This window comes from Bipolaris victoriae, assembly GCF_000527765.1.
Source record: "Bipolaris victoriae FI3 unplaced genomic scaffold scaffold_91, whole genome shotgun sequence".
NCBI classification, from domain to species: Eukaryota; Fungi; Ascomycota; class Dothideomycetes; order Pleosporales; family Pleosporaceae; genus Bipolaris; species Bipolaris victoriae.
The window spans coordinates 81,885-98,665 of record NW_014575301.1 but is presented as its reverse complement, the minus strand read 5'-3'; the positions used below and the strand labels follow the sequence as shown (position 1 = coordinate 98,665).

The 16,781-nt window shown below is 50.6% G+C and overlaps 7 protein-coding genes across 7 annotated transcripts; 4 read left to right on the top strand and 3 right to left on the bottom strand.

The window, feature by feature from the left end:
* Positions 1-1,150: 1,150 nt before the first annotated feature.
* On the bottom strand, positions 1,151-2,626 carry COCVIDRAFT_108177 (hypothetical protein; the record flags this gene model as incomplete). Its single annotated transcript, XM_014697769.1, has 1 exon — positions 1,151-2,626. The coding sequence occupies one exon, from the start codon at positions 2,624-2,626 to the stop codon at positions 1,151-1,153; it is 1,476 nt and encodes a 491-aa protein (XP_014553255.1).
* Positions 2,627-3,888: 1,262 nt separating this feature from the next.
* Positions 3,889-5,345, bottom strand: COCVIDRAFT_40732 (hypothetical protein; the record flags this gene model as incomplete). Its single annotated transcript, XM_014697768.1, has 2 exons — positions 3,889-4,902; positions 5,007-5,345. The coding sequence occupies 2 exons, from the start codon at positions 5,343-5,345 to the stop codon at positions 3,889-3,891; spliced, it is 1,353 nt and encodes a 450-aa protein (XP_014553254.1).
* Positions 5,346-6,521: 1,176 nt separating this feature from the next.
* COCVIDRAFT_108161 (hypothetical protein) lies at positions 6,522-7,784 on the bottom strand (the record flags this gene model as incomplete). The annotated part of the gene is made up of 4 exons (XM_014697767.1): positions 6,522-6,636; positions 6,710-7,441; positions 7,538-7,685; positions 7,757-7,784. The coding sequence occupies 4 exons, from the start codon at positions 7,782-7,784 to the stop codon at positions 6,522-6,524; spliced, it is 1,023 nt and encodes a 340-aa protein (XP_014553253.1).
* Positions 7,785-9,551: 1,767 nt separating this feature from the next.
* Positions 9,552-11,426, top strand: COCVIDRAFT_108226 (hypothetical protein; the record flags this gene model as incomplete). The annotated part of the gene is made up of 4 exons (XM_014697766.1): positions 9,552-9,863; positions 9,937-10,198; positions 10,262-10,405; positions 10,465-11,426. The coding sequence occupies 4 exons, from the start codon at positions 9,552-9,554 to the stop codon at positions 11,424-11,426; spliced, it is 1,680 nt and encodes a 559-aa protein (XP_014553252.1).
* A 440-nt stretch (positions 11,427-11,866) lies between these two features.
* Positions 11,867-12,169, top strand: COCVIDRAFT_108162 (hypothetical protein; the record flags this gene model as incomplete). The annotated part of the gene is made up of 1 exon (XM_014697765.1): positions 11,867-12,169. One exon carries the CDS (start codon positions 11,867-11,869, stop codon positions 12,167-12,169), a length of 303 nt encoding a protein of 100 aa, XP_014553251.1.
* A 1,691-nt stretch (positions 12,170-13,860) lies between these two features.
* COCVIDRAFT_63812 (hypothetical protein) lies at positions 13,861-14,319 on the top strand (the record flags this gene model as incomplete). Its single annotated transcript, XM_014697764.1, has 1 exon — positions 13,861-14,319. A coding segment is annotated over one exon (459 nt), but the record flags the coding sequence as incomplete, so codon positions are not given.
* Positions 14,320-14,688: 369 nt separating this feature from the next.
* COCVIDRAFT_108265 (hypothetical protein) lies at positions 14,689-15,764 on the top strand (the record flags this gene model as incomplete). Its single annotated transcript, XM_014697763.1, has 2 exons — positions 14,689-15,572; positions 15,653-15,764. The coding sequence occupies 2 exons, from the start codon at positions 14,689-14,691 to the stop codon at positions 15,762-15,764; spliced, it is 996 nt and encodes a 331-aa protein (XP_014553249.1).
* Between the last annotated feature and the right edge of the window lie 1,017 nt (positions 15,765-16,781).

Here is a 16,781-nt window from a genome sequence, read left to right as displayed (position 1 = left end):
GTGTCTTGTAGAGATCAAGGTGTATCGTAACAGCACTGGATGGGAATTCGTGTCGTTTTTATCCAGATGATTTGAATGCTCTGAACAACTCAATATACATAACTAGTCATGTCGGTCCGCTTTTGAAAGCTTAGGGTCGGCGTCGAGACACTGGGATGCCTGAGCCGGCGGGGTAGATGATTTAAAGCTAGCGCAGGTCGCCGCGCTCTACCCCACCGGCATCGAACAAGTGTAAGGTCGCGGCACGGCCGCTCTCGGCCGTTCGTTTCGAAAGCCTTTCCCAGACCCGAATTCCTTCCATGGCGAGTTAGCCTATATTCCGGCGGGGAACAGAGCTCAAAGCTCGCCTGTTGCTCTGCGGAGCTATGAAGATTATGCGCCAGGCTGAGACAGCGCTACCAAAGATAAGAGGATTTGTCATGTGCTCGCTGCCTCGGGTGTAGCTTCGTTTTCATAGCACCATTTCGAGCGGTAAAGGCGACGTACCCATGGGCACCAGAAAGATTTGACACTGGCGAAACCGAGCGAGAGTTTATGAATATCCTTCATGGATAATTATCGTGCTGATGATGAAGGATCTATTTCACTGCTGGAGAAGCATTCCCAAGAGCCACTTGGTTGAGTAAGGAAAACTCAAGGCAATATAGATTCATGGACAGTGCCTTACCCCCCCCCCCCCCCCCTCATCCAACAACTAGTGATCCGCTACACGCCTCGGGTCAGATGGCTACAAGTCCCCGCTTTCACTATACCTCTAACACACCAGATTCACTGACTGTTACGATTCCCCCATTGACCCTTGTCTCAAGCACAACGGCAGCCTCGATTTCAGTGGGCTTGTTTGATCAAGTCTGATAATATACGGCTAGAAAGAGTCTGATTTTGGAGACATGGTAATTCCAGAGTCGTTGCTGTCTATCTATCGGGATCTGGGGAGTTAAGAACAAGCCCCTCATATAATTGCAGCATCTAGAAAGTATCTAAACCATAGTGAGATGGAAATAGGTCTTTATTCCTATGAGCTAGATACCCAAGCGACCAGAAAATAGACACTCACATGTGTGTGTGTGTGTTCTGTATGCCTATCAAAGGTTGACCTATCAATCTGGATCATACAGTACCAGATGCGCCCTCCCTATCGCTGTCCTTCTTAGCAATGTGGGCGCGTCACTTGATGTTGAGGCGCGGCCTCAGAGGCGAACGTAGAGGAGATGATAACGATGGAGGTAAATGCGAATTGGAAAATGGTCCAACCCATGTAGGGTCCCCACCAGGTGCTACCACCGTGGGCGGTGAAGCCGTATAGGAGCAACATGCCGACGCCGATTATAGCGGGAGGTCCCATTGTAATGAGATGGTGCTCCGGCATATGTACACCACGGTTGCGGGACCCTGCCCATAACACAAATCGGTCGGCGAGTAGAGCGCAGTATAGCATGCCGAACACAGAGCCAATGATGCCACCGACGTTGATGAGCCCGACGGACTCCGGCGACCAGTTGTATTCCTGTATCAGCACCTCGTTGTATGTGAGGGAAATGCCCACAAGACAACCCAGCGCCATTGACGACGTCAAAATAGCGTAAATGATGCCAGGCGACGTCAAACTCTGCGCCATGTGTAGCCAGCTTGTTACTATGACGTGAAACGGCCGCGGCTGCGGTGTAGACCATGGCTTTATGCGCTGTAGATACGTCTTCTTCCTCGGAACATCCACGCCATCACCTTCGCTCTGCTGAACCTCGCGCTGTTGAACGCGGTCTAGATGTGCTTGGGCCTCTGAATCGGGTATGATATGCATAACGCCAAACTCATCGGTGATAACAAGCTGGCCGTCAACACTGGCAGCGGAGCGATAGAACTGTGTTTCGAAGCCACCGAGCAGGACAAAAACAAGACCAGTGCTGATAGTAATGACAAAGAGCCAATAGAACCAGCGCCATCCTAGAGCGTGGTTGAGGTAAGACGTGGACAGGTTGATGACGCACCCGAGGATGCTCTGTATCATCCAGTACAACCCGAAGACACGCGAACGCTCGTGCAAGAACGTGATCTCGGTCAACATAAGCGGGAGAAGCGATTCGGCAGCGCCAGTGGCCAAACCCTGGACAATGCGTGTACCCAGGTGGGCATTGTACGAGTTCTGTACTGCGGAGCCGATGGTAGCACCCAGCAAAATGATTGTGGCAACGAGAAAGACGGGTCGGCGACCAAAGGCTAGGCCAAGCGGCAGGATGATATAGTTGCCAAGGCCGATACACAGCGTTAGTATCGTAATAAGGAATAAGATCTCATCAACTGTATAACCTTGGGGCATATACATTTCCGTCATGATGTTGAGGATGGGGGCTAATCCTTGTGCTAGCGATAAGCCCAGGAGCGAGAACCAGCAGCAGCAGAAGATGACAGAGTATCTCTCCCATGCGCTAAAGTTGAGCGGGTCGTTGGGGTCGTTCGAAGGTACAGGCACGCGTCGAATTTCGCCTTCTCTATCCAAGATAAGCGCATTGCCCTCAACGTGGCCATGGTCGTTCGTATGGTCATCTCCAAGGATCTTCTCGCTATGCTCGACATGGCTGGTAGAAGACTTGGCCTGAGTGGTGTCGAAGTCAGAAGTTGTGGCCATAATGGCTGCGAGTTGTATGTCTGTAATTTTGTATGATTGACTTTTACCTCCATTGGGGGGGGTATCAAGTGCAGATATTTAATGGAACATTGATCTTGGGATTCACTTCAGACACAAAGATAGGCGTCACACGATTTGATTGGAAGAAAATACTGGGGAGAATACTCTGGGGAAGGGACTCCGGGGTAAAGGCTGTGGAGACGAACGAATGAGCGATATTGCGGGATTGATTGGCTTGATTCGTCAACGGAGGGCTTGCGGGGGACATGCATACGCTAAAGGTGTGAAGCCGGCGGGGAGACGGAGACCCATCTAGGGCTAGCCAAGCTTCAGGGATCCTATACGAGTGAAACCGGGTTAGGGTTCAAACAAGCGTGCTGTACGACATTTTCGGGGAAAGTACAAGTAGATGTTGCACTTTGGTCGACAAGACGGCGTTCAAGGGACGATACTATGCTGTCAGTAGAGCAAAAACGCCATCTGTCTCATTGTAGCTTGCGTGCGAGCCAGCACGCAAGACTTATCCGCATACACAATCGAGCTAGTTGTTCTGCGATTGCCAGCAGAATTTTCCTGTTTTAGATGCCTATCCGTTTGCGAGGCTGGCTAATATCGAGCCTTGATAACTACCTCGTATTCCTACATCACGCCCACTATAACTATGCATAGTCGAAAATCTTATCACTGCAGAAGAACTGTAGCAGGAGCCTTTCGTATTTGAATTGTGTAAGGTCGCGCCCATTCTGCGAGCCCTTTCCGAGGAGCCAAGCAAATTTCAAGTCCCGGGCCGAAAGGCAACGGATACTGCACTTGCAGTGACGCGTCACAAGTCACCTTTGGCTGGCGGCGTCTAGCGAGGTGCCGACACCAACGCGTCCCCAAATTCAAAGCAACATAACTATGCCAAATCAACGCCAAGTTCTAGTTGAGGGACGTGATAACAGATTTATAGTGCGTTGAAGTGTAAAGGAATATTCGTTGATAATGTAGCTTGTGGCATTGTTAAAATCAACTTAAAGTCTATGCTCGTAGTTACTAGGCAATATAAATAGCAGCTAGTATACATTTCTTTTCCACAAGAGTCTTATCCCGTAAGCCTTCGGGTAGAAATAACTGGCAATTGAGACCTGCACGGTGTTGTGCTTTCTATGCCGGGCTTGTGAGCTTGTATCTATGTACAGTCTAAAAGATAGGAACGGTCGGCTAGAAACACGCCCTGCCTTCAATAGCTTGCCCGTCTGCCGGTCTGTTCACCCATTAACTCAAATCTTGGTCCACTTCAAGCCAGCTTGTAGATATCGCGCATACCCATAAGCAAAGATAGACGACAGCATGGTGCAGCCACAGAACAACTGTAGGCCTAGGAAGTTATTCCCACCGCCAGCCTTGTTCGAGATCAGTGCTCCGCCTAACGGACTGCCGGTAAGTGCTCCAAATGCATTGCAGAGTGAAGCAACCCCTAGGCGAGTACCAATCTCTGCCATAGGGCTGATCTGTGCTACACATGCAGGGAAGACGGAAACGTAACCACCCGACCCAAACCCAAAAGCAATAGCGTAGGCGATGATGGCTCCAGTGTTGCTACTCCCAGGTATCCACAGCGCCAATGTCAAGATGCCTGTGAAACCTGTGATGATCAACATAGAGTCGAAGCGACCGACAACGTCAGCAAGGGCGCCTACCACTAGGCGCCCTATGAGGCTGATTGCATTAATTATTGGTAGCAGGTAAGGGACAAGCTCAGGCGAGATGCCACTCGCTTGCTCTTGGATGATGATATAGCTCAGAGGCAGGAACATACCCCAGAAGAAAAAAAACCCCCCCAGCATCGTGAAGATCGTGATCCGTTCCTTAAAGCATCGGGTAAAGTCATCGAGTGCGAACGGCCTCGGTTGATTTTGGACGCGCGTCTTCACAGTGAGGCATGATATTCCGCAGAAGGCCAAAAAGATGAAACCGACGACCCGTAAGGCCCAGGCGAAGCCTATAGACTTGAACAGATGTGTCATCAGAATAGGTAAGACCACGCCACCCGTAGCTGATCCAGAATTGACAATGCCGAAAACTGACCCACGCCTTTTGCTGAACCATGATGTTGTAGCTGTCATACAAGCGGTGAAAATGGCGCCGGATCCGAGGGAGCTGGCGACAGCCTGCGATAGAAGAATTTGATAGTATTTGGTGGATAAAGACAGCATCATGACGCCGAAGACATAAGTGAAAGTTCCTACGAGCAGGAGCCACCGTGGGCCGTAGGAATCATACACTCTTCCCCACTGAATCATGCCCAGATAGTCAGTAAAGGACCAACGAGGATTGAGTGTAGTCGGCAGGAAGCGAACGTAAGGGAGGAGGGAAAAAGAAGACCATGAGCACTTACCAGTGCCTGACCCCCAACTTGAATAAAGATCTGCAAGCTCGTGATCCAGCTGATCTGACTGACGCTGTGGCTGGCTAGTGGATGAGCCTTGTAGTAGTCCAAAAAGACGCCCACAGTCGTAATGAGCCCGAACGTACAGAACAGACCAAACCAGCCGCCCACGACAACGAGCCAAGCTTCCCGACCACCGTCAGGGCATTCGGGCTCAGTCCTCGTTGGCAAGAAGTGAGCATCGGGCTCACTCCCAAGATCTGAAGGTTTCTCAGAGCTGCCGAGATCTTCGGCTTGGGTAGCCAGCTGCGCGATCGATTTCTCTCGCTCGCTCAAGTTCTGCGACATAGTGACGGAGTGGGGTGTCTCTCTCGTGCCTCCCTACTACTCCCAATGATGCTGATTCAATTGCACACCGTCTGAGTATCAGACAGAGAGTGTAGAGAATGCAGGGTGCAAATTTGATGGATGTAGGGTTTCTGGTCGCAGAAGACAAGCTCAGAGCGCAGAAGAGGGAACGCGGTTACCAGCACCCGACAAGGGAGAGTTCGCGGAAGTGTATAATAGTGGCGGGATAGCTTTCGAAACTTGTGTCTGAAGCGAATGAACAGGCTAAGGAGGCTTTTTTCTCTCTTTACTTCGTTTCCTTTTCTTTGTACTTTATTCCAGCTGCTGTTTCCCCAAGGACCGAGCATCCTAAAAGGGTTCAAACGAACACATGGTAGCGACTTCGCGCTTCGGTGTCGGCAAGTACCCCAACAGCGAACCGTGCGGGACATGGAGGTCACACTCCAAATTGGTCAGAGCAAGCCGGTGGGAGCTCTAGATTCATCAAAATAGCGGGCCCTCCAGCATTGATTAGAGGAACTCAACGAAGTTCTTAATCAGAAACCGCGCGGGCAACCCGGCGGGCAATCCGGCGGGGAAAAACTGGGGAGTATTGTGGCGCGGCCTCCAGTGCGGGGTACTACCTAGTGCGGAACCTCGGCTTTGTCAACTACGCATGCTCTTCTCGTGATCTGCTGCTCGTTCAATTATATGGCTAGACCAATCGTGGTGAACCCCATTACGACTATCCCCCATGTCTGCCGTGTGGTATTGATGCATGCTTGTCGCGCAAGTCGGCCTGTAGGCTGTATTTTCGAAGTGGTAAGTAGGGATAGTATTCCCCGAAACACCGCTCGCACAGGGGCCTGGGGGGTTCTTCTTGGAAACGATGGTTCGTGCGGCGTTCGTGTGAGATGTTCCTGGCTCGATAATTGCACCTGGAGGACGGCTTCGAATATTGCTTTACCGGTTGCAAAGTAGCTTTCATGTCAATTCCAACAGTGGTGCTATTCCCGGTCACATATACAATTCAGTCCAGAATAATTCAACATTACGCATCCCTTTCCAGTCTATGTTTATAATGCCTGTTGTATGTATATACACACATGTATGAACCCCATTTTTCTCATTTCTAAATCAACTTTGCATGTGTCTCTCTTTGAAAGTGCTGTCACCCCCAATCCTATAGCAGTCCCATCAAAAGTCCAATGTTACTGCTTCCACTTGATCCATCGTCAGGACCTTTGTTCTCCCGTTCTTTTCCACAGCCTCAGTAGCGGCCGTAGTCTCGATCCTCCACGGCGGGATGCAACTACACAATGGCCAGTCAGTATTAGATCGCGTCGAGTGAATAAGCATTATTTCAACCACCCCCATATACGTACGCTTCATCGTGCAAGCACCAGATGACCTTGGACGGCTGCCCAAGCCAGCCCAGCTTCATGGCTGCGAACTCGGCTGCGGAACCGTCGAAAGGCCTGCCGTTGAGATTCGCCCGACCTGTAATAGCCATGATGACAACCTCGGGCTGTGGCTGCAGATTGCGCAGAACGCCCTCGTAACCCCCTAGATGTGCGGACCAGAGAAGTGCCTTGCTGTCGATGATAATGTTGAACATTAGCTGGCCTGCATCGGCGTGAGAGAAGACGTGTCGTTTACGATCCTTGACATAGTCAATGAAGGATTGATGACCTGGAGTTCGCTTCTCTGGTGGCATAAAGTCTCCAATCTGTAAAAGACCATACTTCATGCCCATGGTAATGTCTAGTGAGCAGCTGTAAGGGCTTGCGGATCCCGTGTAAACGGTCCCGGTATCAATAACATCCGGGTGGTCTTCCGGCATAAGGCAGTGCAGGGAAGGCCATATATCGACCGAAAGGGCAGCAAGAGCAGGCAAAGGCCGCTTTGGCGCCCCGGGAAAGCCTGGTGCTGCCACGGAGGGGTCACTAAGGGCTTTCTCACGGATCGCACGGGTAAAGAGAGGGATACGCTCGCCGCCTTGAACTGGCAGCAGCTGCGCGTCGGGGACACCAGCGTTCTTGAGAAGGTTGATGGCTTCGTTATTAGCTATCACTATGGCACCGGTCTTGATGGCGATGCGATCGGCACCTGGGAGGCTTCGCGGGCACAAGAGTCATCAGCGCCAGGCTTGACGAATAGATGTTGACGAGTCGACATCATCATCTAGGGCGTTGCAAGAGCAGGACACTCACTGGTCAAAATGTGCATGAGATATAAACATGTAGTCGGCTTCCGTCACATCGTCGACGGCAAGCCGCGAGGTGAGCACAGATGGCTTGTCGAGCCAGGTGTCGAGGAAGATGGTGACGCCCCTGGTCTTCAACCGGAAGGTCGTTGCGCCTAGTACGACAGCATCATGTCAGTTGGATTTAGGTACGGAAGAAGCTGCAAAGGATGAGAGACAGACAGACCAAACCATTCGAGGGTCGTGGAATTCATGGCTATTCGGGATCGCTGCACACAAGGCCTTGCCGATGGGATGAGCAGTGTTGACGGGAGCAGCGCGTCAAAATAGTTTGATACGTTGAAGAATCGCAATAGCTGTAGGCGCCGGCTTTGATTGTTGATGAATGAGAAGCTCAAAGAAGCGCAGAGGTAGCTCGGTACTGTAGAATCCGCGCCAAGAGTCCGACTACTCTACATGCTGTAAGTGTAAAAGCTCGCTCTTAGGAGGGTTTGGAAGACGGAAGGGCAGGGGATGGGGATGGGGATGGGGATGGGGAGTGTCGCGTGACGCCATAGCCGTGAGGGATGCATTCTACAGAGGCGCAGCCGGCGGGGTAGCTACGAGATGTGTGGGGGAGGGATTGTGGGGTTTCAGTTGATGGGCCGAGCTTTTACCGAGACTAACGCTAAGTGGTATGACCGCCCGAGCTAGCGCCTCAGACCCGAGTGGGCAGTCAGTCCAGCCATGTCAGAAGACTCCTCACAATAGTCTATTGACACAGTCTGCGGAGAACCCTTTTGACTCACATTGACCGGATTCGCTGATACTGCGGCTCCGCATTTCAGCGACAACCCGACTGCCACCCAAAAGTCCCGCACACTGCAATTCCTGCCCGCACGGATTCGTGACCCACGGCACGTTGCCTCAGGGGGCGGCTCTTCTCCCCCGACGGGTGCGGTAGGTACTCCTTACTGGGTCGAAATGCAGACTGAGTTAAGCGTGCTGTCCTGTGAGTATTGCGGCGAGACATTCCATCGTCGAGAGCATCGGAACCGCCACGTCCTCCGGCACACAGGTCTCAGGCCGTTCAACTGCGATGTATGCCATAAGTCCTTCTCTCGAAAGTGAGTCTATCTGTATCCCCATTGTGGGCTGCAAGTCAACTTCACCATGTTGATGCTTTTCCTGCAGCGATACCCTCCGAAGGCATCGCGATCTACATAGAGATCGTCAAGATGGAATTCAAAGTCCTAGAGGTCGTGCCTCCCGAGCTTGTCAATCCTGTGCCAGGCTGAAGCAGCGTTGTGATGGGAATTCCCCTTGCTCACGATGCTTGGTCCGGGGCGTAATGTGCTCCTTTGACCCTTCCTGGGAGCCAGGAGCAGCCAATGGCATAGCTGATTCCGATATGATTGATGATGGGAGATCGAGCCAAAATATCTCGACCCAAACGCCACCACAATCTACTGCAACCAACGACGTGGGCAGCGTCCACCTTCGCCCTGAGACCACCCAAATAGCTCACAATGGCTCACTACCCGTTGATGTACAAACAACGTCAGGGCAGTGGGGTGACCATCGCATGATGCCCTCAAACCTCAGCAGCCTTTCTGCTATCTCGCCTGATGCTGTGCCCGCCCCGTCACTCGAAGGCCCCGCTGCATGGCGCCGAGGCTCTGACTTTGTGGCTGGAGGGTACTTTGAAGGCGGCAGCAGCAGCAGCGAATTCGTTGGAATGACCGATGATTTATGGGTACCTTGGAATCCAATGGCAATCAATCTCTCACTGCCATGGCCTTGGGATAGATTAGGAAGCAATATAGATCAGTCAAGGCTTTTCGATTCACATTACCACTTACCAGCTTTCGGCCAAGTCTCGGCTCTCACTCCATCGGCTTCACTCAATGGTACTGCGTCCCTAGAGTCTGGAGCATCCCTCCACCATGAGCTTCCAGACGAATCTCCGCAAGGTCATTGGGACCCCAGGAATACAAACCCGAATCTTCCTCGGTCATGTAGATCCTTCCCGAAGCTGACTGATGCCAGTTTGGAAGTTGCAGCTACCGAACTCTGGCATTCGAGGCTTGCAGGACTTCTATGAATCGCAAAGACGAAGTTCTCGTGCACCATTTGTCCATGACCGTATCTTTCACGCTTTTATCGACCTTTACTTCGAGCATTTCGATCCTCAATTCCCTTTTCTGCATCCACATCGTCTAAACGTTGACGAAGTACCTTGGATCTTGCTACTGGCAGTAGCTGCCGTCGGGAGCCATTATTCCGAGATGACTGATGCTCAGAGATATAATCTGACGCTTGTTGACCTCCTTTGCCGGGCAGTAGAGTCAAAGGTCAGTCATGCTATCCTGGGCGCTGACCTCCTCCCCCCTTCCCTTATACACCGCTGGTCATAGCCCATGGCAGGTCTCTAAGGATGTCCTACAGACAGATCTTGTTGTCATTCAATCTATAATGCTTCTTCACATCCTTCTTATGTTTTCTGGCTCTTATAGAGAGAGGGTTATTCTGCAGCATAAACGAAGTATGTTGATAAACCTTTGCTGGGATCTGCTGAGCAAAGCACGACCGCAAAGAAGAGTTGCCATTGATAATCCCGACATAGAAGCCGAGTGGCAATCTTGGCTTTCCAGAGAGGAAGAGATACGTCTGTTGACTTGCGTGAGAGGTAATACGAGTTGAGCTCTACCCCAGGGAGGTATAACAGCTGATTGGTGCTTTTTCACCGTAGTCATCGAGTGTCTATGCTCTCTTTCCCTCGAAATTCCCACGAACTTCAATCTCCGTGATGCCACGCGTCAACTTCCATCACCGGAAGATCTTTGGCGGTGCAAAGATGCACAGAGTTGGAAGCACGCCTATCAGACTTTACCAGGTAAGCAAGCGATGCAACTCAACTTCTTTCTAGAGCCATGCGACTAACCTTGTTGGCAGCCTCTTACGCTGAGCAAAAACGAACGTCTTCTCCAGAGCACTGGCCTAGAACGATGCTGAGGTCCGATGCATTCACTTGTAGGGCTGCACTCTTAGAGCTGCTCATCGATGAAGCAACAGTGGCTCGACAGTTGTATTCCTCCCGACTATTCAGATCCTCAGTCGCCTCCTATCTGCAAATCCCAAATACAGGCATGGGTCACGGCACATCGTCGCCTCCATTAGCAGATTTTGAGTTTATGAGAGGCGACAATACCCTTCTCGACACCTCGGTCGACTTACTATCGTACGCTACTCTAGAAGGCTCATCAATCGGCCCGCATCACCAGATAGAGACCATCTTTCACGTTTTGGCTATCTTGAGACGCGTCTCCTTAGAGATTCTTAACACAGCGACAGGATGGAAGACAACCAAAGAGAACATGCACCGGGCTAGGAGAAAATTTGTGGACTTTTGTCAACAAAACACCGTGCAAGCTCGCAGATGCTTATGGCACGCGACATGCATCTTCAAGAAGACGCGCAGTTCGCGGAAGCTGGCCTGCTACGACGTGTACAGTATACTGATCTGTACCACTTACATCTACTGCTACTGCTCATTCTTCATATCCGAAACGTCAGCATCCCGTCAGACTACGTTGATGAGCCAGAGGAGAGCCTCTGAAAAGGATTCACCACCAACTGTTGTGCGATTAGATCAGCTGAGAGACCGGTCTAGTATCGAGCGATGGATCCAGAGCGCTGAAGAACATCACTTGATTCATTTGACGGGAGTTGGGCTATTGAAAGGGTCTGACGATGCTGTTAGATTTCTTCGGGATATTGAAAGGACCCTCGAGTCCCAAATTGCGTGGCGAGGGATATGTTGTGCTTTTGCCACAACCTTTGCTCAGGTCAGGCGTGGGGAAATGCCTACCGAGTCCCAAGAAGACAATCCTGAAGAGGACGGTACCTCGTCATAAACAACATAGTATATAAACTCATATCTATGCTGGTGAATAGGTTATAGTGTGGAGTGATCGCTTGGTCTAATATCGTGTATCATGCCGTTCATATGCTTTCCAGCTTCATCTTCGACCATCTTGCATACCCGGTTTGAGATCGGGCCCTCGACCCGCCTTACATTGCTGCGCCCAGCGCTAATCTCTACTAGGCTGATGTCGATCGGACGCCACAACTATCGCATCATGCCTCTTGTACAACATGACTATTTATCAATCTCTTTCGCGAGGCGTTCTACTGATCAACTTTTCAAGGCTGCTATGGGTTGAGATTGATCGCCGGTCATTTTGCGGATTGGAATCCGAGCTGCATTGCCACCGGAAAACAGTCTCTCCTCCTGACGCCAAGCATTAGGGGTCCTCACTGTCATTGTAACGCTGAAATGCGCTGAACCCAAAAAATGAACCAAAGGCAATCGCACCAACAAGGTAGGAGCCTCAGTGCCTCGGCAGCGCAAGTTCGCCTTCCCACGCCGGACTCAGGCAGAGTGGGCGCTTCGAGCATCGCACCACGCCAGGTCCAAGGATGCACGGGTTACCGGTATCTGAACCTGACGAAGGTAACTACCTTCATAGTACAAGCCTCTGGGATACTAGTGGCCGACGTCAGGCAGCAAGGCCATCACCTCTGTCTCGCAATTAGTTTTTCCAAACATCGTCCTCCACCAAACTGTGGCCGGATAATGCCAATCCAGAGTCGCTAATGATCAGCCCGATCTCGATTGATCGACCAACTGACTGCTTGGCATTGTAAACAGCTGGGATCTCACCCAAGCCTCGTTTCAAGGCGGCCCGCTGCGGCCCATCTGTTACGATCCTGAGTAGGGGGCCTTGGCTCCACCCCTACATAGGTAGTTGGATCAGCTCCTTGGCATGTCAGACTTGGGTACGTAGATTTACTTCGAAGCCTTGTGTTTGTTACGCTTGCAAGGTCATGATGGGAGGCCTGGTCAGTGTGGGATCCGTGGAGACTTCCTGATTGGGCACTGGCGGAGATTTTATGCACTGATGATCACGATGAAGATACTGCGTGGCACACGAGTCGACAAGGCTGATGTTTGCAGCACGGAGAAGTAATTGCCTAGTTAATAGGACCTGAAATTCTACTCTTCATAGACATACAGAATGGGGAGACCCCTGCAGAACATGTTTGGGGATATGGTATGTGAAGCAGTACATAGCAATTGACGCTCAAACCGATTCCTGGAGTACGGTATAAAGACCGCCTCGACGTACCTGGTTCGAAGTCATCATTTTCTTCACTCAGCATCCTAGAACTACATCAGCACACAATGGCCTTACTCACCAAATACGCGGCAGCCGTTGCCGTCTTTATGAGCACTGTCAGTGCTATACCCGCCAGACCTCCACAAGCAGTCATACCAATGGCACCCCTATACCGTACCATCGGCCTGCACGCTCCTTAGTGGCAGCAAATGCAAGCCACAGACGCAGGTTTACCAACCATTGAATCAGCACGAGTAGCCGCCGTGGCAGGAGGGCATCATGATTAGCCAAGAAAATACGCGCCATTGACTAACCTAAATTTCCCCCCAGACACGCCAAGTCCTACACCCTCAACTACGTAGGAAAAGCATGTCAAGTCGGATCCTATTTTGCTTCCAGCCCGAGTTTCCGACTCTCTCTGCTCACAAGGAATTCGTTCCCAGCTCGAACTTAGCCATATAACAAGCAGCTTTTCATGTTCCACTGCAAACATTCATCCTAGACACTTCATTCCACTTCTTCATAGTCCGATATCATGCCTCTTTGCACCGAATGCGAAGCCCTCGTCTCACTTCTCCATGACCGCATGAACACGAAACGCCTACCCATACCGCACAAGAGCGTACTGAAGATTCTGGAATCCTCTCCCGACTGCGATTTGTGCAATCTTGTCGTCTCGGTGCGATTCAAGTGGCAGGATAATTTCGAGTCTCCGGTCGCCACCCTTGGTTCATTCAACAATGAAAATGCAATCCATGATACGGAGTGGAGAACGGAGACGAATCTAGATACTGATAAGAAGGTGAAATTTGTAATTTCAGTGGATGTCTGCAAGAGGGTAAGCGAAGTGGCATTCGATTTCCAATGGGGGAGCCTGGAAACCAACCAGATGCGACGCGGCAGAATCACGCTCGCGGTTTGGAAAGACACGCCCTGTGCCGACGTCCCTCTAGAAACAGAATGCCTGCGCCACAAACCCAACTTCATCTCCGAACACATACTAGAGCCCGAGACTGCGGATAATCGGCAGGCGCAATTACAAGCGTGCGCGTCGACCGATGTCGCGTATCGGAAATATGGCGCCCTGGTCGACGACGAGTCGGAAGAGACGCTAAATTATCTGAATGAGTGGCTGCGAGTTTGTGAATGCTCTCATGGACTCTGCAAGCGCTTGCTTACGGGAAAGAGTATTGATGGCCGGTATTCAAAGTTCGATAGCTTATGTTTCCCGTGGGAAGACACTGATGCGCCGCTCCCGCACCGTGTCCTCGCCATACATACTGATCACATCAAATTGGTTGAAACAAGAGAAGGTCAGACAGGGTGTTACGTTGCGCTGAGCCACTGCTGGGGTAACCCGGAGAACCATCCACTCAAGACAACAAAGGTGAATTATGCTGAGCGTCTCGCGGGTATCCCACTAGAAGACTTACCGAAAACCTTCAGAGACGCTGTCAAGGTCACAAAACATATCGGCGTCAAATATCTCTGGATCGATTCTCTTTGTATAATCCAAGACGACATCGAGGACTGGAAACAAGAATCTGCGAAAATGGGAGCCGTTTACGAGTACGCTCGCCTTACCATTGCTGCTGCGGATGCCAGAGACAGTACGGAAGGCTGTTTTGTAACTGTACGACAAGATCTTGAACGCATACACAAGTGCTTAAAGGCTGCCGAAGCGGAAACATTCACTGAAATGAGTGCCACATTCGAAGAAGAAAACATGTACAGGTCGAGGTTCACAAAAAGAACATCGCCGCCGAAACCACCTCAGATCACTGTTAGATCCATGGGGAAAAACGATGTACCGGTAACGGTCCATCTTGCAGCAACACCATGGCAGAACTACAACCCGTATTACACTCGCCTGGGCTCACGCGCTTGGGCGCGCCAGGAATGGTATCTTTCCCGGCGCATGCTCTTCTTCACACACGGTGGCATATCATGGAAGTGCAGACAATTCGAATGGAACGAACGCGAGGTATACTACGACATGAAGGAGAAGCGGTCGTGGCCCGAGCTGCTGCAGCGGTATTCCGCCGACGATCTGACGTACGAAACGGACCGGCATGTTGCACTGGAAGGTGTTGTCGGCCAGATAAAGACAACCATGGAAGGGTCCTACCATTTTGGAGTCTGGACACATATACCTGAGTTGCTACTGTGGGTGATGGGTGGGCCAGAGTACGACTTCAAAGGTCCAGAGGCGCCGTCTTGGAGCTTTGCGGCCAGGTGCGGATCGAAGTTTTACTGGCAGACTATGGTGCAGTTTGGCTTTAACCTGACCGCGGTATATCACATAGAAGGCGGTCTTCGAATCGATGAGACGGGAGTCTTGAGTACCACTGCACCAGTAGCATCGCTCGTAGCAACAGAGACGAGTCGAAACTGGATCGCCGCCCAGAACTACGTTCCATGGGCATGCTCTCTGATTCCCGAATCCGCACTGCTGTACTTTGCGCACTCAACAAGCCGCCCTGTGCTCTTTCTCTTCGACCCCGGAAATCCTAACCGCGAGACTGCTATTGGACTCGTGAGCCTAGACGATTCTGTAATTCCTGATTGCGTGGCCACAACCAGTCACGTGCAATGCGTTCTCCTGTCTTCCTGCGAGCGGCTTTGTCATATGTTCGACCGCAAATTGGCACCGATCATGGAGAAAAAAAGCCTCTTGCTCTTCGATGATAGTGACGGAAGCAATGTCCTGCCTTCACCTCTCCCTAACGTAATGCCGTCTCCTCAGTATCTAGAAAACCCAGTCCCGAATTTCGATTTACCTGAGCGATTCGAGGACATGATTTTGCCTGAGCTGCTGAAGTATAATTTCATATTTGATACGAGTAGGTTCGGAGACGAAGCGAAGGTAAGTGTGATATTGTTGGAAAAGGGATGTAGGGAGAAATATAACAGAAAAGCTAATTAACTTGTGAGACAGACACCCAAAGTGGGAATTGAAGGGGAAAGGGTATGTTGGGTTATGTTGGTGAGCGAGGTAGAAGGAAAGCAGGGGTTCTGGAAAAGGATTGGAATGGGTATCTTGGGGGTGGCGCCAGGAGACTTGGGGTTTAAGTACATGGACCTGAAGTTGGTGTAATAATTAAGTGGGTATAAACAATCATCTAGTAAGAGTTACCGTCCCCAGTATGCAGGTATACAATAGGTTCACAAACTCCTACATCATATCCTATCAAACGAAAAATTGCACATGGAGAACCCTTCCCACCACCAGCTTACTTACCACTCTATCAGCAATTTCTAGTTTCAATCGCTAGACAAGGAAATTATGAATCGAAACGAATCAAATCAACCGAAATGTAAATTAAAAATCACCAAGATATGGATCAATCAATACAATTTGATTCCAGAGGATCTTAAGGGTCAGCCAAAAAATGAACACTCAGATTGATTGATTTGATTGATCCCAAGTCTGATCCCAATTCCCTCGGACAGGGGCTGCATTTGGGTTTCGGTATGAGCGGTTTCTGTACGAGCGGGCTGGAACAACTTTTCAGGTCGGGCGGAGACCTGTAAAGCCATTTTTACAAGAATGATAGTAATCTTTTGGGTCATTCATACACTTGCTTGGCTGGAGTTCACATGGGTGAAGAGCATGACTAGATAAAGTCTACGGCCAAGACGGTAATATCAACCTAAAGGCTGGGGTGCATATCGGTCATTCGTCAATTCTATGGTACTATGTTGAGATGTGATCTCCGAGATTCTAATGCTGGTATGCAGTATGCGGGTATCCGTTCATCAGTTGCGCCTCCGATATTGAGCTAAAGTTATAGTATAGTGAAGCGGAGACTCGAGACCAGTGAAACGATTGATATTGGCACGAGATAATCGACAAAGAGTTTCGGAGAATTGGAAAATCCCTTTTCCGGGAAGAGGTACCCATTAGTCGTAAAGCCGTCGTGGAGATTGGAGTGAAACGCTCGTTCGAGGCAACGCTGGTGATAGCCTTGCCTAGGAGCTTCCCAGCTAGGTCAACCGCATCGAGCCAATTATATTGGCCTTCTTGAATTCTCATGATGCTGAGCGGTCGCCTAAGCAAAAGCAGAAGGGTGAATGTCGCGTAGAACG